Consider the following 24009-nt stretch of genomic DNA (forward strand, 5'->3'; position numbering starts at 1 on the left):
CAGCCCCCCCCCCCACACACAGACACTGCAGTATTGTTTGTGCGGAGCTCCTTTTCTTTCAGACTTAATGACCTTCTTGCCTTTTGTGGGGGGGGCTGGAAGCTGTGCTCCATGGCAGGAGAGGTCGTCACACATTCTTTAGCGGTGCGCTGCCTTAATCTGAGGGAGGGAGGGAGGGAGGGAGGGAAGGGGAGAGAAGGATGGAAGAGATAAAAGGGGAAGAGAACTGGGGTACCTGGAGTTTTTTTTGACCATGTTAGGACCAGCGGGATCTTATAAGGTGTGTGTGTGTGTGTGAGGGAGGGAGAGAGGGAGAGAGGGAGAGAGGGAGAGAGGGAGGGAGGGTAGAACATCTAGGACATAGGCTAGCCTTTGTTTGTGTGGTTCATTTCCAATCAGCTGTAATTAACTAGAGAGTGTTTCCAGATTGCCAAGCAAAGAAAAATCCCCCTTTTCAGCCCTCTCTCCCTGTCTGCTGTTTGGAGTGGAGGGGAAAAAAAGGCAGGCATTAGTTATGTAGATCGCCTTTTCCTTTGATGCAACAAAAATCTTTAGCAGTGGAGGGGGTGCAGTGGCCCTAACTCTGTTTATTTGCTTGTCTCAGTTTGAGTTTAGTTGAACCGCCATCTTTTTCCTGCAAATCCGTTTGTCATGCTACAAGTGGAGGGGGTGGAAGTGTCCCCTAAGCGCTGGCCCCAGGTCAGATCTGTTTCTGTTCCTCTAATGGTCGGGCCGGGGCTGGGGGCGGTAATCTGATCCCAGGTCTGTTGCTTTGTCAGAGGCAGTGTGTGTGTTTCCCCCTTCCTGCGGCGGTACCTAGGTAGGATCTCCAACAATAGATCTCGGATAGCTTTCTGCAGGTAGTCAGGTGTAGTATTACTGCTACAGCCAATCAGGCCTATTTACCTGTCATCATCAGGACTAGCTCCTGCATACCTGGTCTCCCAAACCCACATGTCCCCTCTCTCCCCCTCTCTCTCCCCCTCTCCCCCTCTCTCCCCCCTCTCTCTCCCCCCTCTCTCTCCCCCCTCTCTCTCTCCCTCTCTCTCTCCCTCTCTCTCCCCCCTCTCTCCCCCCCTCTCTCTCCCCCCTCTCTCCCCCCTCTCTCTCTCCCTCTCTCTCTCCCTCTCTCTCCCCCCCTCTCTCTCCCTCTCCCCCCTCTCTCTCTCCCTCTCTCTCCCCCCTCTCTCCCCCCCTCTCTCTCTTCCTCTCTCTCCCCCCCTCTCTCTCTCCCTCTCTCTCCCCCCTCTCTCTCCCCCTCTCTCTCCCCCTCTCTCTCCCCCTCTCTCTCCCCCCTCTCTCTCTCCCTCTCTCTCCCCCCCTCTCTCTCTCCCTCTCTCTCCCCCCTCTCTCTCTCCCTCTCTCTCCCCCCTCTCTCTCCCCCCCCTCTCTCCCCCCTCTCTCTCCCCCCTCTCTCTCTCCCTCTCTCTCCCCCCCTCTCTCTCTCCCTCTCTCTCTCCCCCCTCTCTTCTCACTCTATTTTATCCGTCTCTATTTTCTCTTGAATTTCATCCTCTTTATTCTCTCTTCTCTTCTCCCTTCATCTCTTCTTTCTTTAAATTCACAGGCTGATAGTGTGTTAGTGTTGTTTGATTTAATTCGCTGAAAGGCATTCTGTGGAGAAGGTAATTTGTCGAACATGAATTCTGGGTTAGGTAGAGTAGCATTTCTTTAGGTGTTTGTTCTGGTCGCCCCCTCGTGATAATGATAAGGTGTGCGTGTTTGTAATGAAAGCCGTCTATCACGCCAAGACACAGGAGAAAGAGGGGGGGGGGGGAGGGAAGGAGAGAGAGGGAGGAAAAGAGAGAGAAGGAAGGAGAGAGGGAAGGAGAGAGGGAGAGAGGGAGAGAGGGAGGGAGAGAGTGTAGAGTTACACCTCTAGGATACAAACAGGAGCTGTATGGAAGACCTTTGAGTCAGAAAGTAGAGCAGACACAAAGCTTGGTCACGCCAAACCTTTTCTCTCTCTCCTTTGGCAATTTTCTCTCTCTCTCTCGCTTCCTTTTTTTTTTTAATCTCTAAACAGAGAGCATTAAGCCCTTCGTTTGTGTGTGTGTGTTTGCGGCCTTTGATGAGACCGAGATCCCCCTTTCTTTGGAAGAGGATAATTCCTCTTCTCTGAGGGATTTTTCTCATCCCTTCTTTTCTGCATGGCAACAAATAAACAAGAGTAATTAGACTTGAGAAGGTCTATTGAGCACCGTGGCAGGGGAAGCCAGGCCTCCTCATTGTCTTTGGCTAACACACAGTGACACTTTGATAGAGGATTTGGTGTTGGGCAGGGGCCACTTGCTGGGAGAAGGGTGACCTTCCACAGAGAGCGCCCAGCACAACTCGGCTCCTCTGACTTCACGTTTGACTTCGTCCTCATCTGAAAGACAAAAAAAAATAAAAAAATAAAGTAAAAACGAAACAAATACAAAAATATTTCTTTAATAAACAGCTGTAACTGTTCGTTACCGTTTAAAGTTGTAGAACGTGAGACGGAAGCGAAAGAGAGAGTGGAGGGGTGAGGGGGGGGGGGCTTAGAATGCCTGCCTTTTTTCTCCAGGAGCTGCTGAAAAGCAGATGGAGAGATGGATGGAGAATGAAGGGGGAGGGAGGAGGGGGGAGGAACAGAGGGAGGAGGAGGGGGAGGAGGAAGGTGGGGATAGGCTGAGGAGTCTTTTAATACTGTTTCTCCCAAAGAACCAAGGCTGGCATTCCCTCCTTATTATTTACCTCACAGTGAGGTGTGTGTGTGTGTGTTTGTGTCTCTCTCTTTATGTGTGTGTGTGTGTGTGTGTAGAGGGCAGCAGGCCAGGGACATGCTTGATTAAAGAACAGACATAGAAACAGCCTCTTTTGTTCTACTCTCTCTCTCTCTCTCTCTGTTTCTGTCTCTGTCTCTCTCTCTGTCTCTGTCTCTCTCTCTGTCTCTCTCTCTGTCTCTCTCTCTGTCTCTCTCTCTGTCTCTCTCTCTGTCTCTCTCTCTCTCTCTCTCTCTCTCTCTGTCCTTATCACAAGCAATTATGTCAAATTATATGCATAAAAAAATACCTTATAATTCACCTCAGTTTTCGGACAGATTTTCTAGCTGTAGCTGAAAGAACCTGATGGCTCCGACTATCCAGATGACTGATGGCTGCTTTAGCCTCAGTGCTAAACTGGCACATGGTGACTCGATAAGAGAGCTCCAGATTCTAACCCTGACCCTGCCTGTAAGCGCTGGTTATCAGGGCAGAAGCTAGGCTGCTCAGGGATAGGTTGAATGCGAGATAGCATCGACTTGCAGTTGTTAGCTAGCAAGCCATCCACAGATACACGAGCCAGATCTTAAGATGCCTCTCAAAACATGTGGAGAAATGCAGATTTCCTGTTAAACCACCGTGTTTTAAAAACATACTTCAAGTCATGTTACCGTCGTATGAGGAGCGGAATGAAACCAGTGACAAGTACTAAATCCAGTATTAGCTCTAACCAGCCTCACGTTGGTAAATAGCTTAAACTCAATCACATTTTATACAAGCTTCTTAAAGCAGGATGCTTCAGAATATAAATGAAACATGCATGAGTTCATCTGTTCAGCCATGTTGTTTTGAGGTTCTTCTGAATGTAATGGCTTACCGTGTCTCAAAAACAATCACATCTTGACTAAGAAATACTTTTTAAAATGTGTTTCTGCTATGTTGTAGCTTGTCAGGAAATGTCTGCTTTACGCTGTGTTCAGTAGAAAGTCAGCAGAATGAGAATCAGACACGTAAGACACCTTTGTGCGCACACACACACACTCTCAATGAACTGTGTACACACACACACTCTCTCAATGAACTGTGTACACACACACAGGTATATACTAGACACGCACCTACAGCAGACACGTATTAAACACACATTTTATATGCACACGTGCCCAAAGACACACACACACACACACTCAGGGCAGGCACAGCTGTCTATGTGTGGAAGTGTGTGATCTACGAAGGGAGATGTAGAATTATCAGGGACTTTTATCTTACCTTGGCGTCTCTGCCTGTGTTAGAGTTCTGCATTCCTGAGGAACCACGCAACACTGACTTCATGCACTGCTAGTTGTTTAGAACACAACGCTAATTAGTTCTAATGACCAATTACAGGCCTGAGTTGGCACTGCTGCAGGTGTGTTTGTGTGTGTGTGTGTGTGTGTGTTTGTGAATAAGACAAAGAAGTATTTAACACGCGTTTGTTCAGCTGCCTCCCAGGCAGTGCAATTGTGTTTCAGCGATAATCACCGAATTTCATTTTCTCTTCATTGTGATTTATTTATTATTTAGTATTTAAGCTTTAATCTGATGATTTAGCCTAGACTGTCACGTAGACCGTATACATCATTTCTCCTGGTCTTTTTAATCTCTGGTGGTCCTCATGGACTCATCTCTATGATCTCAGATTATACTTATTATAGCACACAAACACACACACACACACACACACACACACACACACACACACACACACACAACTGTTTGATTTCATTCCTCACGCTTTAATATCCCCCCCACTGACTCTGTTTAGGGTTGGATTGTTTCAGATTAATCCCCTAATTGCTTTGTAGTTTGTTGGAGAAAGGGAGAGAGATGGAGGGAGAGAGTGTTCGAAGGAGGGAGGGGAAGAGAGACAAAGAGAAAGAAATGACTGACTGAAGGTTAATGTTATTTTTGAAACATTGTTCCAACACATTTCTTGCATTTAGCTAACATGCCCAGTAGCTCTATTTCTCTCTCTCTCTCTCTCTCTCTCCATTTTCTTCAGGCTGTGGAGAATGACCTGTCTGAGATGAAAATGGAATGAACAGAATGTTTGTGTGTGATGTACGATGTGTGTCTCAGAGACTGAGCTAGTGGCAGTTGAGAGATGGCAGTGGTCCACAATTGATCACATCACTCTGGTATTTCAGACATCGTTCCAAATGGCACACTATCTCCTACTCTCTCTGTACCAGGACATGCGTATAATGAGACATCTATAGATGTTTTATTTGTTGTTGTTGTGGTGTTTGGACTCCCCTCTCCTCCTTTCATCCCTCCTTCCCCCCAGTTAGAAAGGAGCTTGGAGCTTCAGAGGGTCTCTCTTGTTTCCATAGAGGGACCCTCGGGTCATGGGGGCTCAGGAACTTTTGTCCCGTCCTGAATTGTTTTCTGGGGCCAGCTGATGAGCGCAGGCTGTCAGCTTTAAGACAAAGCCTCGGTTGGCTTCCATTCACCAAGTTAATATTGGATTTTTTTTTCTCTCTCTCTTTTCAAAAGTTGCCAGGGAGCTCTTTTTTTATCCACATGTGAACTCTCAGTGACAGGCCTTAACTAAACCCGGAGCATTGAGGAGGGGGGACCCAGTTTGGTGTGTTTCTGCTGTTAGGGGAGGGTGTCTCCTGGGGTTCGGTGGGGTGTGCTAAGGCCAGACTGACCCCTGGTACTAAAAGGGTATTACCCAAATACTGGGACTCCATGTGTAATGTTGGTTGTTTTTTTTTTCTTCATTTCTTGTTGAACGTTTACTCTGTCTGGCAATGGTGTTGAGCTCTGCTGGTTTTTGTATCTAATCGTCATTTTCTCTTCCCCTGTCTTTCTCTCCCTTTCTCCCTCCCCCCCTCTCCTTTGTCTCTGCCTCCCTTCTCTCTCTCTCTCTCTCTCTCTCTCTCTCTCTCTGTCTCTCTCTGTCTCTCTCTGTCTCTCTCTGTCTCTCTCTGTCTCTCTCTCTCTCTCTCTCTCTCTCTCTCTCTCTCTCTCTCTCTCTCCCTCCCCCCTTTTGTCTCTCAGGTCCCTGTCAGGCTGGTTGAGATGAGATCCCTACGTAGCGGTCGCCATGGCAACCTGTGACTCCCCCTCTATGGTGTCGCAGCAGGAACATGGCCAGAGAGACGCAGAGGAGGCCCCGAGAGACCGCCCAACTGCCGCCGTCGCCATGGAGACCAACGCCGCCACCAACGCCGCCACCACCGCAGTCGACGCCCCGGACCCTGGCCCCGCCTGCGAGGACGCTGGCAGCCGCAGCCCCCTGAGGATCACACCGGAGCCCAGCCGGAAGGAAAGCTTTACTACCGCCAACGGGACAGCTAGTGTTACCGGGAGCGGGACTTTACCGGGAGCGGGTTCCGGTTCAGGCTCAGACTCTGCCCCTGCCCCTGCCGCGGCCTCGCCGGTGGCGCCGGCAAAAGAGATTCCCTGTAACGAATGTGCCACCTCCTTCTCCAGTTTACAGAAGTACATGGAACACCACTGTCCCAGCGCCAGGCTGCCCAGCGGCAGGCTGGCCAGCGGGGCCGGCCCCGAGGACGGACGGGAGGAGGGCGACAGCGAGGGTGATCGCCACGCTGCGGAGCTTGGAGACAATAGCGAGATGGAGATGGAGGAGGAGGAGGAGGAGGAGGAGGAGGAGAGCGATGTGGAGAACCTGTGCGGAGAGATCGTCTACCAGCCCGACGGTTCTGCCTTCATCCTAGAGGACTCCAAAGAGCAGCGCGGCGCTGAGGGGCTGAGCGGACTCCCTTTCAGGAGCCTCCTGCCCCCTCAGTCCTTCCCCCCCACGGCCCAGGCCTCCGCCACCAGCGGCCAGGGTGCCAGTGACCCCGGGGGGGACGGAGACAGGCCCGAGCAGCCTGCCACTGCACCCATGTCCTTCTACCCACAGGTCATCAACACCTTCCACATCGCCTCGTCCCTGGGGAAGCCCTTCTCGTCAGACCCCGGGTCCTCCTTCCCTAATACCTCAGCGTCGGGGGGCGCCGGCCCCGTGTTGCACAGCTTCCGCGTGTATGACCTTCGCCACGAGAGCGACAAAGACTACCTGACGGTCGACGGCGCTGCCAAAAACTCCTGTGTGTCCAAAGATGTCCCCAACAATGTGGACTTGTCGCAGTTCGAGGGCTGCGTGAACGACGGCCGGCGGAAGCCCGTTCTGATGTGTTTCCTGTGCAAGCTGTCGTTCGGCTTCAGCCGCTCGTTCGTGACGCACGCCGTCCACGACCACCGGATGACCCTGAACGAAAAGGAGCAGAAGCTGCTGAGCAACAAGCATGTCTCTGCCATCATCCAGGGCATCGGCAAGGACAAAGAACCTCTTATAAGCTTTCTGGAACCAAAAAAATCCTCCAACTCTGTGCCCCACTTTCCCTCCTCAGCCAACTTCCTGGGTCGCGAGCCGGGTCAACTCCGCGGGCTGTGGAACGCTTTCCACGCCGAGAGCACCGACTCCCTCCAGGCTGGATTTGCTTTCCTGAAGGGCAGCGCAGCCTCCCAGAGCGACCAAACCCCCAGAACCCAACCCATGCCAAAGGCCGAGACCAGCCCAAACCCTGGGGGCATGGCGGGCGTGCGTCGGACCCCGGCTGGCTCTGCGGCGAGCCGTGAGCAGGACTCGGAAAGCGACTGCGAGGGCCGCGGGCGGGACACACGCACGCAGACACGCACTTTGTGTCCCAACGGCCCCGCGTCGGAGCTGAGCCGATACCCGGCCGTGAAGCTGGAGCCAGGGGCGCCGGGGGCGGGGGAGCCAGGGGCAGGGCCCGCCAGCCTGGACGAGGACGACGAGGACGTCTACTCCAGCGGAGGTCCGGAGATGGAGCCGGAGGAAGAGCCGGCGGCGGGAGAACGAGCCGACGGCTCCAGTAGCAAAGACTTCCCTCTCTTAAACCAAAGCATTTCCCCTCTGCCCAACCACGTGCTGAAGTACAGCGACAACAAAGCCCCCCTGTCCTCCTCCTCCATGGCCGTGTGTGAGGACCTCCAGAAGAGGCGCCTGTCCAGGGACAGGGAGAGCAGCAACGACTCCACCAGCGACACCATGGGGGGCCGTGGTGACTCCTCCCCCTCCTCCCACCCCCTGGACATGATGATGATGCGCAGAGACGACGAGAGCCCCGGGCCCCTGAACCAACACGCAGGAAACCCCGGCACCCCGGGCACCCCAGGGACCCCGGGGACCCCCGGGCCGGGCGAGGGCTCCCCGGGAAGCGGGGTGGAGTGCCCCAAATGTGACACGGTCCTGGGGTCTTCCCGCTCCCTCGGGGGTCACATGACCATGATGCACTCACGGAACTCGTGTAAGACCCTCAAGTGTCCCAAGTGTAACTGGCACTACAAGTACCAGCAGACCCTGGACGCTCACATGAAGGAGAAGCACCCCGAGTCCGGAGGGTCCTGTGTGTACTGTCGGACAGGCCAGGCTCATCCTCGCTTGGCCCGGGGGGAGAGCTACACCTGCGGCTACAAGCCCTTCAGATGCGAGGTTAGTCTGGTCTCCTTGCTTACCTCAGCCAGGGTTATGTTGTCTTCAAGAGGAAGTTGGGCTCATTTGAAGAGAGGCTACACTGTCACAAATGCTTAGTTTGGATGACATCTTTTTCCCCCCCAGTTGATTGTGTTTTTTTCCCTCTTCTAGACCTTTTTAACAGTGCTTAGTGGGATTATTCACCATTGTGTTCTGCTAGAGTAATGGTTGTGTTGAGTTCATTTGAATTTCCAATCTTTTGAGGCTTTGAAAAAAAAAACATAACTGACCAACTAAAAAGTGGGTTTTGTTTTGAATACTTCTCAAAGTGAACAGTTTGGTGAACGTTCAGCAAGAGCCAATCGTACTTTATCGGATTTCCTTCTTTGATAAATGTCCGAACAACTCTTTCAATACACTCTTACCTCACGATTAAATTGGTTTGGTGAAAACGGATAAAACTGGGAACGTTTGATTGACGTCTTGGAAGGCCCTTGATTGTTCCTCCCTGTGTTTGCTCCAGGTGTGTAACTACTCCACCACCACCAAGGGCAACCTGAGCATCCACATGCAGTCAGACAAGCACCTGAACAACGTCCAGACGCTCCAGAACGGAGGCACCGAGGTGCAGTACAACCACAACCACAACCATGGCCACACCCACAGCCACACCCACACCCACAGCCTGGCCAATCCGGTGCCCAGCGCCAGTCTTGGGGGCAGCTGTGGGACGCCTTCCCCATCCAAGCCCAAGCAGAAGCCTACCTGGCGTTGTGAGGTGTGTGTTCTGCTGCTCATCCTGTCCCACAGGGTCTGTGTGTGTGTGTGTGTGTGTGTGTGTGTGTGTGTCCGTCCTATGAACAGAAGGTTTACCTGTCTGGGATGTGATCTCTACAGTTCTTGTACTTATTGTGCGTGGACACAGGTTAGCACAGGTGCACAGTGGTCAGTGTTCTGTCAACAGACCAAATACAGATCCAGTATGATTCCCAGGCCCTCCCTCTGTTCTCGAGTGCATTGAAAGATAATACAGATGATAATGTCAGACATTTACCCAAGAAGGAACATGGAAACCACAGGTTGAGAATAGACAGATGAGGCAAAGGGGCCTGGTCCCTGGAAAACAGCCTCTTGCTTAAACGTTTACTGACCTGCTCAGCAGGAAGAGGCTCTGACTCATTCCCTCCCCCAGGTGTGTGACTACGAGACCAACGTGGCCAGGAACCTGCGCATCCACATGACCAGCGAGAAGCACATGCACAACATGGTGCTCCTGCAGCAGAACATGAAGCAGATCCAACACAGCCTGCACATGGGGCTGGCCCCGGCCGAGGCTGAGCTTTATCAGTACTACCTGGCCCAGAACATGGGCCTGACCGGGGTCAAGATGGAGAGCCCTTCTGGACCCGAGGCCTCCATGATGATGAACCCCTTCCAGCTGGACCCTGGCACGGCCCTTGGATCCAGCCTGGGTGAGCTGGGCTCTGGATCGGGGGTGGGGGGGGTTTAGGGCGTCTTTGGATGTTTCGGTTCGTGTTTGGGGATGGGTATAGCTTCGTTGGAGAGACTTTTGCTTGTAAATCAAGAAAGTCTCAGGATCAACGACTCTCTACTGCATGCCACTTTACATCTAAACATCCCAGAAGTATATACATATTTTTTACTTGAACCATTCTCTGTTTCCATGTTTTTTATCTTCCTTGTGTCCACTTTTTACCTCTTGGACATCACCTTATCCCGTCTCCTCTAGATCAGCTCTCTGGCTATGGGCTGGATCTCTCCCCCTGTCCTCCCTCCTCCTCTCCCTCCATTTTCCCCACCCTTATGTTCCCTTTCCTTTTTTTCTTCCTCTTCTCTTCCCTCTCCCTCCCCCTCTCTCTTTTCTCTCTCTTCCCTCTCCCTCCCTCTCTCTTTACTCTCTTTCCCCTCTCTCTCCCTCTCTCTTTACTCTCTTTCCCCTCTCTCTCCCTCCCTCTCTCTTTACTCTCTCTTCCCTCTCCCTCCCCCTCTCTCTTTACTCTCTTTCCCCTCTCTCTCCCTCCCTCTCTGTCTTCCATCTCCCTCCCTGTCTCTTTACTCTCTTTCCCCTCTCTCTCCCTCCCTCTCTGTCTTCCATCTCCCTCCCTGTCTTTTTACTCTCTTTCCCCTCTCTCTCCCTCCCTCTCTCTTATCTCCCTCCTCATGTTGCCCCTGTGTCATTGTCTCCTCTCACCGACCTCTTTCACTGATTAAAAGATGATTATGAACCGCCACATGAGAATTATTCTTAATCTTTCATTCGTAATTTTCTTAAGTCAGCTTAATCCCTCTGCCCCTCCATCTCTCTCTCTAAAACCCCCTACCTCTTGCCCTGAAGCACGCACAAACACACACACACACTGCAGGGAGTGGATTCCCCTGACAGGAGAGGAGATTTAACAATGACCCGGCACTGCTACACACCAACTCTTTCATCAGACCTGGAGGTCACACTTAACACATTGACACTCAGTGTACTGTAGCACTGTCCACACACACACACACAAACACAAACACACACACACAAACACACAAGGACACGCGCGTGCACACACACACACACACAGCAGACATGTGGTTTGTTTTGATCAGTAGCTAGCGGTTCTGTGGTCTCACATGAGCCTCTCGTTAAGACCTGCTAATTGGCAGATTTGTCCTCTGACTGCAGAGAGAAAAACCGGTGGAATTGTTCAATTCTGTCTGTATTCCACTTCCTCTGTGGACGATTTTGTCAAAGAGACATATTGAGCTGGTCTTGTAACTGAGAAAAGGGGAGGGAGCTGGAGGGGATCAAACAAGGGTAACTTACATGAATGGAATATAATCAGATTTTGTTCAAGGGGGAAAAAGAACATGAAAAAAAAAAAATCTTAAAGGAGTTGCTTTTATATATCGATCACCGTTAGTGTGTGTGTGTGTGTTGAAGAACAAAGCGACATAGCTCAAAAGAAGTGTCCTTCTACTGCAGTGGAGGGTAATTAAGTCTATCTGATGAGAGAGTTAGCAAGTTTGAAAAGGATGATTGTAATTGATCCTGATTCAATCCTATTAGTTTTTTTTTTTGTTCTGGTCATGGCTTTGTCGGAGCACCAACTCACTGCTAGGGTTCATTTTCTCAAATCCTTTTGTGTGTGTGAGACGCCTAACACTGGGAGTCTACCAGGTCCTGCTTCATTTGATTTGATAGGAAGAAAAAAACTTCTTTCTTTTCAGTTTCAGTCCTACCTGGAGTTCTCATTGTTCCATCTTTCTCTCTCTCATTCTCAATAAGTCTAGCCCTGTGTTCCTCGGCCCATTCTTCGCCTATAATCCACAGTTATAACCCCCCTCACCCTCTCTCTATCTATCTCTCATGCTTAAGAAAATCTACCCCTTTGTCTTTCGTCCTATTCTCTGCCTCTCTAATCAACAACCCTCCCTCCCTCTCTCTCTCTGTCCTCCAGTGAGTACTGACCTCTCAGCAGAGCTGCGTCTGGCCGGGGGTCAGCTGATGGCGGATGACCTCTCCCTGCTGACAGGGGGCGGGGGAAGCAGCGTGGGCGGGGACCTGTCTCCACCCCTCAGCGACCCCGCCCTCCGTCTCTACCAGTGTGCCGTCTGCAACTGTTACTCGTCCGACAGCCTGGAGGCGCTCAGCGCCCACGTCAGCGCCGACCGCGCCCTGCCCGAGGACGAGTGGAGGTGCATTCTGGGAGACGTGTACCAGTGCAAGCTGTGCAACTACAACACCCAGCTGAAGGCGAACTTCCAGCTGCACTGCAAGACGGACAAACACATGCAGAAACACCAGCTTGTGGCTCACATCAAGGAAGGAGGCAAGGCCAACCAGTGGAGGTTAAAGTGCGTCGCCATCGGCAACCCCGTGCACCTGAAATGCAACGCCTGCGACTACTACAGCAACAGCGTGGATAAGCTCCGCCTCCACGCCACCAACCAGAGGCATGAGGCGGCCATTCGCATCTACAAGGTTAGAGACCCACAATCCCTCTGTCTTCCCTCCACACTCCTCTCACAACCTTTACAACATCGCCCAATGAAAGAATGAAGGAATAGTTCATTTATTCTGACTACCTACTGCCGCACACACACACACACACACACACACACACCCCTACATGCCCACACATGCATATACACACTCCGGAAACCAAAGCAGTTTGCCCCTGGTGACCCATGAGCCAGTTAGTTGACAGTAGTAGGTTGATTCAGTCTCAGTGGTCAGCACCTTAAAGCTGAAGCCATCAGTGTGTTAAGCAGTGATTAGCAGGCAGCTACTTAGTGCTGCCTTGAATAGATTAGGATTTACAGCAACCAATATATGACGTTTTAAACTGTTGTTAAATAAGCATGAACTAAATCTCATGAGTGCACAGGCACACAGACATTCACACCCAGACATGTCCACTACCCCAGACAGACTCACAGTCAGCTCAGGCAGGGTCCTGCTCGACTGAATATATGATGTGTGTGTGTGTGTGTGGAAGCCTTGTCCGTCAGGTAGAAGTTGACTTACACCTTCACACACACCTTACAATAGCCAGCAAGTTACGTCAAAGAAAAAAGGAGAAAAAAAAAAAAAAAGCTTTGTCAAAAACAGTTTGTTAAGAGAACTCTCTCACCTTTTTCAGAAGAAACTAAGAGAAAGCGACCTTTCTAATTCTGTGTGTAAAAAAAAATACACACACTTATTTGGCATCAAGGTGTAGTAGAGATGTACTTTTAGACGGGTAGAGTGGTGGTAAGAACTTCCCCCGTAGCTACCCTCTCTACCACCTCCTCCCCCACCTCCTCCCTCCACCTCCTCCCCCCACCTCCTCCCTCCACCTCCTCCCCCCACCTCCTCCCCTCTTTACCTCCTCCCCCCACCTCCTCCCCCCACCCCCCCCCCCACCTCATCCCCTCTTTACCTCCTCCATCCACCTCCTCCCCTCTTTACCTCCTCCCCCCACCCCCCCCCCCACCTCATCCCCTCTTTACCTCCTCCATCCACCTCCTCCCCTCTTTACCTCCTCCCCCCACCTCCTCCCCTCTCTCCACAAATGTGTTCCACAGATGCCGACTTCAATGCATCTGGCAGGAATCAGACTACTTTACCCTTAGACATTTATTTGACCAGAAAAACACCTCTTCTATTATGTAGGGGAGGTGAAAGGCACATGGGATCTCGAGGTAGCTTGGCCCGACACATAAAGGAGCCGTGCGTTGATGGGCTTACCATATGGCGGTGGGATCGTGGGATGTCTGTACGGCATGAGAATCCATTGAAGAGGCAAACAAAAAGCATATTCAGAACTTTATTGCTGCTTTGTAGCTGCGTTTGGCGGGAGATTGAGATGGAAGCTTTTCCAGACGTTCTGCACCCCTGTGCCCCCCTCCCCCTGTAGAAGGCATTAGCATAGTGGGGTCTCCCCTGGGCCATGGCAGGGGCACAGCAGGTGAACCAGGAAGTGACTCACCTGGAACACAAACGTTTGATGTTGTCTCCTCTCTCTCTCTATAGTTAGTTATATATTATAGAAACAGATTTTCCTTTGCTCAACGTCCATGCCTAGTCTTGGTCCAATACAATTGGTCAGTTATGGTTTGTGTAAACTCTCACAAGAAGGGGAATTCAAATGACTTCCACAACCCTAACTCTAACAGCAGACAACCCCTTTTATTTTGTCTTTTTAATTATATGAAATAGAAATATGTTCCATAGTAGGAGTTGGGTAGTGAGTGTTGCAGACGGCCACCCAGACAGCCTGTGTTAAGGGTGCTGTAGCATGGCTCAACCTTGGCTGCAGGGTTATGGTGATGCATGACGACTGATGTGATCATCTCAATAATAAACACAGGTCTTAATACAGATGGAGGGAGGAGTAAATCTGTCAGTGCCATTCAGGCCAGGGGTGTGTGTGTGTTCATTGCGTAGGCCCTGGGGTCAGTAGGAGTTGAGAATGTTCATGGTCAGTGTTGCATGGTAGAGGACCACACACACACACACACCAAGTCATGAACTGACCAACGGCACCTGCTCCTCACCCGCCCTGCCTTCTCTCTCTATTCCTCTTTTGAGTTCTTTTTTGTTTGTTTCATCATTCTCTTTTTCCCCCCCTCTTTTCTCTCTGTCTCTCTCTCTCCCTCCCTCCATCTCACTCTTTCTTCTCATTCTCAAGAGGAGAGAGAGAGAGAGGGACAGGTAGAGACAGAGGGCGGGTTTGTGAAGAGAGAGTGAGATAGTGAGGAGGTTGCGAGAATATATCTTCCTCTGTCTCTCCCCTGGGGAGAAGCAGATAGGCCATCTCATTACCCATGATCCTCCTGGAAACGCCACTGCTGGCCGGGAAACGAGGGGGGAAATTAAACGAGAGGAGGAGGGGAGGAGGGGAGACTGGAATTTTAGATTCATCAAAAGAATAGAGGCCTTTTTTCTCATTTTCTTCCTCCTGCCTCCCCTCTTTTTTCTTCTCCCCCCTCCCCCTCCCCATCCCCCTCCCCATCCCCCTCATCCTCCCCCATCCTCCCCCATCCTGAAGCAAAGGACTTATTTTTTCTTTCCCCTGCTCCCTCTCTCCTCGGCTGGTGCTGTGATATTACCTCTCCCACCCACCCTGCCTCCACCATTAGTCCAGGTCAACCCTGCCCCTTCTCATTTTCCAGTCAAATGGCCCTCTATATATGCAGACCTAATTACTGGACTGTCATATGGTCCTCTGTGACGAGGAAATGGACAGGAGATTGACTCTGGCAGATTTACATAAAAAGTCATTGTGCTGCTCCAGAATAGAAAGGAGGCTCTATTTCAAATGCGTGGCTCGTCCATGACACACACAGACACACACACACACTCACTCACACACACTCATTCTCACACACACACACACACACACACACACACACACACACACACACACACACACACACACACACACACACACACACACACAGAAGTGTGCTGCTGGTAGCTCCTAGTCGTGCAGGTATTTGTGAGTCACTCCAGAGCTCACCTATGCCCGTGAGTACTTTACTCATACAATACTCTGTTTTTAATACTGATACAATACTCTTTTTTTTTGTTTTGAAAATCCTATTGACGTCCCTGAGCTTTACTCTAAGCTGGGCGGGTCACCCTTCAAAGTGAACACATCCACCAGCCTCTGTCTCCCCCACCTTCTCACTCCCCTACCCTCTCTCTCTCCTTCCCCCTATATATATATATGTATATATATCCCCTTGTCCCTCTCCCTCCCTCCCTCTCTCTCTCATCTCCCTCCCTCTCTGTCTTTCTCTCTTTCCAGGAAGTGAGATAAGGGGGACACCACTGGGATGCTGTGATGTCAGTGTAACCTAATTCAGTTCTGGATCAGAATATAGATGATGCTAGTGGAAGTGGTGATGGAGCAGACAGGCAGTGCTTCTGCCCTGTGAGAGGTGGTGTTCAGGGTCACACAGACTTCTTTGCCAAGCGCCTGGAAGACTCTTAAAAACACCTGTAGATAGCTCTCCTCTCTGCTCATCCTCTGTCCCTGCTGCCCAGCGCATTGGGATACGAGTTCCCAGCATCACCTGCCACGAATTACAAGAGAGACTGAGAGGATGTGTGTGTCTGTGTGTGTTTCGGGGGCGGGGTTAATTAAGGTCTTCCCCTGACCCCCCAACCCTTCTCCTATTCTCCGGTGAGCCCAGACCAGACATGGAGACACAATTTGGGGGACGGAGGAAGCTGTGGTCACCCTCCCTCACGTGGGGTCACTCTGGTTTGTCTGTGTGCAGAGGACTGTGAAGACCACCAGACGGGGGTGGGGACAGGTATGGGAGGCAGGGAGAGACGAGGGAGGAGGAAGAGGGAGGGGGAGGGGAGGGGAGGGAGGCAGGAGAGTGGTAGGGAGGCAGGAGGGAGGGAGGGAAGTGAAATAAATAGACAAACTCCTGTCTCTCCTTTGTTCCTGCTTGGAACGTGTCCCTCCTTTTCCACCTCCTCCTCCTCTTCCTCCACCTCCTCTTCCTCCTCTTCCTCCACCTCCTCCTCTTTCTCCTCCACCTCCTCCTCTTCCACCACTCTTCCGTTCTTGATGCATCTTGATCTCCCTGTTCATAACAAAGAAGAAGCTGCAGTCTTGATAGACATGCTGGAGTCACATCACAGTATGCATGGCAACAAGTGGAGAGCACCTTCATACTGTTCACTTCACTTCCATTCTGATGCTGTGATGTGTTCACAGTTCATTTGAAAACGCATAACTCGATGTTGAAGATGTTTTTCGACGCGAGTAATTATTAGCATTAATCGGAGACAGTGAAGTTTAACACCCATATGGGATATTTGAGTGTCTCACTGAGGAATTAGTATAAACGCACAGACGGGTTTCATAAATGCTGTTTAGCCAGACAACACCGCCGTGTTCTCCATGAAGCTATCAAGGTATCGAGTCACTCCAGAACACTCATCCAAATCAATGATCAATCGATTAGAGTTAATCGTGTCTCCCTTGGACAAGACCTAGATATACCTCTCTTCACCTTTCTCTCTCTTTCCATCTTTCTCACCCTCTCTTTCTTTCTTTCCCTCTCTCTTTCCCTCCCACCCTCTCTCCTTCTCATTATCAGTGTGTGGGACAACCACAGCATTCCAGTGGTAATTGATTTTAACCGTTAGGTGCTCAGTGAAAAGATAAGTAGAGGGAGATATTCGATTACGGATGAACAGACGGAGGGAGAGCGGGAGAGCGGGAGGGAGGGAGGGAGGGAGGGAGGGAGGGAGGGAGGGAGGGAGGGAGGGAGGGAGGGAGGGACAGAGAAAGAGGGAGAGACAGAGAAGGAGGGAGAGACAGAAAGAAGGAGAGAGAGAGAGAAAGAAAGTGAGTGGGGGTTGGACCCGTTCCCTGCTGTCTTCCTATTGGCTGAGACTACGGATGGCAGGAACATAATGGGCTTGACCCTCCAGTGAGTCCATCCAGATTAGCGAGCCAGAGGTAATCTCTAATGCTTTGAAATAGACCTGATAGAAGTCCCACTTACTTGTTTGGGATTATCGTCCATGAATTTCAGCACATTTAGTTAAATTAACCGTTCAAATTATTACTTTTTTAATTGCAGCGGCCAGCATTGTGAAGGTGCTGTCTGCTAAAAGCATTCTGTCAGCACAGATGGCCATTGGTTTTTGTTGAGATACTATGCAGAGATACATTTAATATTATTATTTATTTTTCTCAAGGTAATACCACAAGCCAGTAGTAGTATAATGCATCAATACCCTACTTTGTCCCTCCCACCCCCACCCCCCTTCCCATGAGCCAGTCCAGATGACCGCAGGCTGGGTGATTCCCAGCCTGCTGCTGCTGCTTCCCTGTTCGCCTCCATTTGGAAGGCTGTGCGGACAAGCTGCATCACTGAGCCCACTATTCTACTGCTCTCCTGTCAGAACACCTCTCTCTCTCTTCCTCTCTTTCTTTCTCTCTTTTTGTTCTTCTTTCTTTCCCCCCTCCTCCCAGTTCTAGAGAGGGGAGCTGGATGGGGGAATGGGGGGGTGGAAGAGGGGGGCTGAACAAAGGCAAACATTTGAGTAATCTTCAAAGTGCTCGTTGGTATGTGGAGTAGACACTGGAATGCCGACTGTGGCTGTAGCTTTTCAGGGGAAAACAATATCCTTCCTCTCCCTCAACCAGCCCTCAGACTCCCCTTCCCTCCCCCCAGCCAGCTCTCCCTCACCCTCCCTCTCCCTCTCCCTCCCCCCAGCCAGCCAGCCTTCTGCAAACCCAGGAACCTAAAGCTGCTCTCCGCACCTCTGCTATCCCCTCACCTCCCCCCTCTCACCCCAGACTCACCTTCCCTCACCTCCCTGCCCTCACCCTCTCACCCCAGACTCACCTTCCCTCACCTCCCTGCCCTCACCCTCTCTCCCCACACTCACCCTCTCCCCCAACCCAGACTGCTCCTCCCTGCCCTCACCCTCTCTCCCCACACTCACCCTCTCCCCCACCCCAGACTGCTCCTCCCTGCCCTCACCCTCTCTCCCCACACTCACCCTCTACCCCACCCCAGACTGCTCCTCCCTGCCCTCACCCTCTCTCCCCACACTCACCCTCTCCCCCACCCCAGACTGCTCCTCCCTGCCCTCACCCTCTCTCCCCACACTCACCCTCTCCCCCACCCCAGACTGCTCCTCCCTGCCCTCACCCTCTCTCCCCACACTCACCCTCTCCCCCACCCCAGACTGCTCCTCCCTGCCCTCACCCTCTCTCCCCACACTCACCCTCTACCCCACCCCAGACTGCTCCTCCCTGCCCTCACCCTCTCTCCCCACACTCACCCTCTCCCCCACCCCAGGATGCTCCTCCTGTCTCTCTACCTGCCCCGTGCCAGCAGTCTACCTAGTGTTCAGAGGGGTGGGCAGTTAACAGGATATCTCAGACGTGTGCCCTCGACCTGACACCTGTGTGTATCTGCTAGTTAAGTGGTTAGAGGGAGACGACTGTGATATGAACAGGGACAATCAGGAGAGAGAAGAGCGAAGGAGGACGGGGAGAGGGAGGTGAGGAGAGGGTTCTATTATGTTGTATGAACAGGGAACGTCACAAGGACATAGAGAGCAGGAAAGTAGGAGTATTCAGACACAGAAAACAACAACACCAGTCAGATATTAGTAACAGACACAAACTTTCCACCATTTTGAGACAGATTCATAGTGAAGTCCTTTTGTCTGCTAATTCCATGATGGATTCTCACGAGGATCCACACAAGAGTAATTTGGTCCCATTTCTCCATCATTACAAGTCCTTGTGTGGGAATTGTGTTATTTTCTTGGTACCTTTTGTTTTCAGCTAAGTAAAACCATGCCATAGGCTGGGGCTCACGGGAGACAGTGCTCTCCTTCACAGTCTCAGGAATGTGCAATTAGTGATTTGAGCCTCTCTCCTCTCTCGATCTTCCCTCTCTCTTTCTTCTCTCTTCTCTCTATCCTCCCTCTCTCTCTCTTCTCTCTCCTCTCTCTATCCTCCCTCTCTCCTCTCTCTATCCTCTCTCTCTCCTCTCTCTATCCTCCCTCTCTCTCTCTCTCTCTTCTCTCTATCCTCCCTCTCTCTCTCTTCTCTCTCCTCTCTCTATCCTCCCTCTCTCTCTCTTCTCTCTCCTCTCTCTATCCTCCCTCTCTCTCTGTTCTCTCTCTTCTCTCTATCCTCCCTCTCTCTCTCTCTCTCTCTCTCTCTCTATCCTCCCTCTCTCTCTCTTCTCTCTCTTCTCTCTATCCTCCCTCTCTCCCACTTGCTTCTCTTTTACCCTCCTCTCAGCAGTCAACGCTGAAAGAGTTTGCGAACAGACCTTCCGCCATTTTAGTTCAGAGGTGTCAAAAATATTATCTTTCTCTATTTTTATTTTTAAACCCATCGAAATTCAAAAGGCTGCAAATCTTCATAAGACTTCCTTTTGTTTTTTTGAGTTTTCATGAGTTGTCGTCCTGGTGGCAGATCTGAGGTTTGCTGGCTGCCTCCTCGACAGTGTGGGTCAGGAGAGGAGGTGTTCAGACTGACCTGCTCAATGTCAGGATCCTGAGCAGGAGACAACACGGGCCCCTGGGGGGGCCTGGGGGGGGCCTGGGGAGAGGTGGCTCAGACACACTCTAAATCTGCCTGATGTAAATACACAGAGAGAGAGAGACAATGAGAGACAGTGAGAGACAGTGAGAGACAGTGAGAGACAGTGAGAGACAGTGAGAGACAGTGAGAGACAGTGAGAGACAGTGAGAGACAGTGAGAGAGAGACAGAGAGAGAGACAGAGAGAGAGACAGAGAGAGAGACAGAGAGAGAGACAGAGAGAGAGACAGAGAGAGAGACAGAGAGAGAGACAGAGAGAGAGACAGAGAGAGAGGGAGAGGGGGGTGGGGAGGTTCTCTGGTGTGTCTCTCGTCAGCCCTGGGATTAGCAAGGTAGAGTCAGGCTCATCTTAGTGTTTGCTGGACTTGGCTGTGTGGGAGGGAGGGAGGGAGAGAGGGAGAGAGGGAGAGAGGGAGGGAGGGAGGGAGGGAGGGAGGGAGGGAGGGAGGGAGGGAGGGAGGGAGGGAGGGAGGGAGGGAGGGAGGGAGGGAGGGAGGGAGGGAGGGAGGGAGGGAGGGAGGGAGGGAGGGAGGGAGGGAGGGTGTGAAGTCGTGTTTCTATAAGGGTCCATTTGGGTCAGGAACTCCTGAACTTCAGATTGACCTCCTGCTCTATGTGTCAGACACACTTACGTCACTGCTGAAAGGTATGGGAGTGTTAGATGAGATCTACTTAACAGGCAAACGGGACTAGATGTTTCAGGGTATAGTTTTGGATCAGGTTTAACATGTATTCTGCTGATGGTTGCAACTCTAAGAAACAGAAAGACAGTAGGTGGAGGGAGAAAGATGGAGAGAGGAGAAGGGAGGATGAGGGATAGAGAGAGAGAGCGTAGGAGGGAGACGGAGAGAAGGAGAGAGAGGGAGAGAAAGCCAAGGACTACCAGAGTGAAAGACTCATTGTGATAATTCATTTGTTTTCCTTGGCGGACATTTGCAGGAATGATTATTTTTGCTGCCCGACCCAGAGGGAAGGTAACCGCTAACCGTTAGCCACGCAGAGTCTCAAAGCCCCAAAGCCACAGTCACACACGAGAGCGAGGAGACGAGCCGAGGAGGTCGGAGAGGAAACGGCTTAGCCCTCATCTCAGCATCCTGAGACATCTGAGTTAGCGAGGGAGAGATGGAGAGAGAGATGGAGAGAGAGATGGAGAGAGAGATGGAGAGAGAGATGGAGAAAGAGATGGAGAGAGAGATGGAGAGAGAGAGGAGGGAGAGAGAAGAAGAGGGAGGAAAGGAATACTATTTTAGGTTGTAGTCTTTGTAGTCTTTTATATTCCACCCTCTTGATGTAGGAAAGGGTGTGTGTGTGTTTAAACACGTGCTTGTGAGTGGTGGCATTCCCGCCCTCCAGGAATTCCTGGTTCTGGGTGCCAGTGTCTCCTGGAGATCCTGTTAGTGTCCCTGGTTCTGGGTGCCAGTGTCCCCTGGAGATCCTGTTAGTGTCCCTGGTTCAGGATGCCAGTGTCCCCTGGAGATCCTGTTAGTGTCCCTGGTTCTGGGTGCCAGTGTCCCCTGGAGATCCTGTTAGTGTCACTGGTTCAGGATGCCAGTGTCCCCTGGAGATCCTGTTAGTGTCCCTGGTTCAGGGTGCCAGTGTCCCCTGGAGATCCTGTTAGTGTCACTGGTTCAGGATGCCAGTGTCCCCTGGAGATCCTGTTAGTGTCCCTGGTTCAGGATGCCAGTGTCTCCTGGAGATCCTGTTAGTGTCCCTGGTTCAGGGTGCCAGTGTCTCCTGGAGATCCTGCCGGCTGGGAGACCAGGGACGGCACTTGGCGACGTGCCAGCTCTTCGCTCGTTTGAGGAACAAAACAAGCTTGTGTTGTTGGGTGTTCTGTTGTTCCCTGTTGTGTTCGAGGCCCCAGGGTTGTGTAGCGAACATGGGAAGTTGGCACAGTTTCAATACGATGAACCCAGCGATATGCCAGCATTACCCTGGATCCTGATGATCTAAGGATCGGGGGGCTGGAATAGACACGCATATGCTTACACACACACACACACAGACACACACACACTTATTAGGACATATTTGTGCATAGCAGCCGTGACAAGGTTTATTTTACTTGTGTTCATTAGCAGGCTGGCTTCTTACTTAATAGCAGAAAGGGCCTAATTTGTCCTCTGTTTTTGGCTAGAAAACAGACTTCTGACGACTGAAAAATCTTTGTCATTTATTCCGCCCCACACACACACACACCAACGCGCACACAGACACACACACACACACACCAACGCGCACACAGACACGTGCACAGGCACACAGGATCGTGTTTGAAGGCACACGTGCCATCACAGCCAGTTTGAGAGAGAGAGACACAGAGAGATTAAACAGCAGCTCGTGAAAGCTGTCCTCCATATTGTTAAGTATTGTGCTAATGAGGCTGCACTGTCAGAGAGAAAACACAGAAGTGGGATGTTGTTGTGGGGGGGACAAGGTGTTTAGTAAACACTGATGTCTGCATACATATGTTAACAGACACAAGCACACACACACACACACAATCCTTCCAAAACACCAAGAAGGGTGAATGCACGAGTCGCGCGTGTGAGTGTGTGTGTGTGTGTGTCTGATTCGGGGTGTGTGGATGTGACAGGTAAGGGAAGCTCCCTGAAGTGATGTGTGTGTGTGTGTGTGTGTGTGTGTGTTGGGGGGGGGTTGACAGTGTCAGATTTCTGACTGTAAAAGACAGAATTCCTGTGTGGGTTGGAGCCCTGATATTTGAGGGGAACCCTGAAACGGGTGGTTAGCTGATTCTGATTGGTCCACAGGGATGTTGGAGGTGTTCGCTGATTCTGATTGGTCCACAGGGATGTTGGAGGTGTTAGTTGTTTGCCAGCACTAATCCACAACACTTGGCTACCAGCACACTGGAGACATGCCCTACTGACAGGGTACGGCCTTTTTAGTCACCCTGAAAACAACACATGCGTGCACACACACACACTCCCGAACATGCGTGCACACACACACACACACACACACTCCCGAACATGCGTGCACACAGTCCCTCACACACTTCCACATGCACAAACACACACACGTGACCAGAGTGTCTTTATGAGAGAGGCTGGTCGACACCAGAACTGTCTTGGGATGAGGCAGGAAGTGATGGGATGAGGCAGGAAGTGATGGGATGAGGCAGGAAGTGATGGGATGAGGCAGGAAGTGATGGGATGAGGCAGGAATCGATGGGATGAGGCAGGAAGTGATGGGATGAGGCAGGAAGTGATGGGATGAGGAAGGAAGTGATGGGATGTGGCAAGAAGTGATGGGATGTGGCAAGAAGTGATGGGATGAGGCAGGAAGTGATGGGATGTGGCAGGAAGTGATGGGATGAGGAAGGAAGTGTTGTTTCTCCAGCGTCTTGGTCTTGGACAGTAACCAGGAGGAAGCTTGGCTGTAGGGCCGCTCTGTTTCTAAGCGCTGAGCAAAAGAAACAGATGAAGAGAAACACAACAAAACGGAACGTTGTCGCGGCCGGCGCACATTCGCGCGCCTGTCATTGTGTTCCAGGGCTTCAGTGAGGATGAACCAACAGTGTGTAAAGGTGGCAGATCGTGAAGACAGAGATTCAATCAAACGAGCACAACGCGAGCGTCTCTATAGAGATGAGACGAGGCTTGCAGCCAGAGATCCTGTTTGTGTGGAGCTGTTATTAATAGTAGAATGACCGGGTCTTTGTGTACACTACGAATTAAAACGGTCTCCTTTTTGAGGTATTTGTAGTGAGCTGGAACAAGATGGCTGCCGGACTCTCCTAGGGCTGGACACAGAGAGTTGACTGAACGCTTTATAAGGAAGTTTCCGCTGTCAATAAGCTTTTCAGAGAAGCCGTAGAAACTAGTGACAGTATGACAGAAAAACTAAAGAACACACACTTTTTACGTACACGCCTCGAATTTAAAAGATTCAGATCCTATGGCTGGTGCGTGTGTGTGTGTGTGTGTGTGCGTGTCTCCCTCTGAAAGGTGGTTTCTGAGGGAGGCTGTTCGTCCAGGGAGGCCCTCTTTCACAGAGAAACAAAGATGGCTGTAATTAATGGCCCTGAGCTCCAAGCCAGGACAGCTTTCTTCTGACAACTCCAACTTAATTAAAACTTAAACCCCCTGAATGGGCCCCCAACCGCGCACAGACGTCCTGCCGACTCGTGAGAAAAACGTTGCAAGTTTCTTTTCTTTTTTTTTTGTGAGGGGG

At 51.2% G+C, this 24009-nt stretch overlaps 1 protein-coding gene across 1 annotated transcript in view; it reads left to right on the plus strand.

The window, feature by feature from the left end:
* zfhx4 (zinc finger homeobox 4) overlaps window positions 1-24009 on the plus strand; it is a 78852-nt gene that overhangs the window by 13387 nt on the left and 41456 nt on the right. The window contains exons 2-5 of the mRNA XM_084702811.1: window positions 5775-8241; window positions 8747-9001; window positions 9416-9695; window positions 11685-12208. Of these exons, the coding sequence (XP_084558937.1) occupies window positions 5821-8241; window positions 8747-9001; window positions 9416-9695; window positions 11685-12208 (3480 nt within the window). The 5' untranslated portion in view covers window positions 5775-5820. The remainder of the gene's footprint in view (window positions 1-5774; window positions 8242-8746; window positions 9002-9415; window positions 9696-11684; window positions 12209-24009) is intronic.

Source organism: Hypomesus nipponensis, chromosome 8, assembly GCF_054491055.1.
Source record: "Hypomesus nipponensis isolate SF chromosome 8, ASM5449105v1, whole genome shotgun sequence".
Lineage (NCBI taxonomy): Eukaryota > Metazoa > Chordata > Actinopteri > Osmeriformes > Osmeridae > Hypomesus > Hypomesus nipponensis.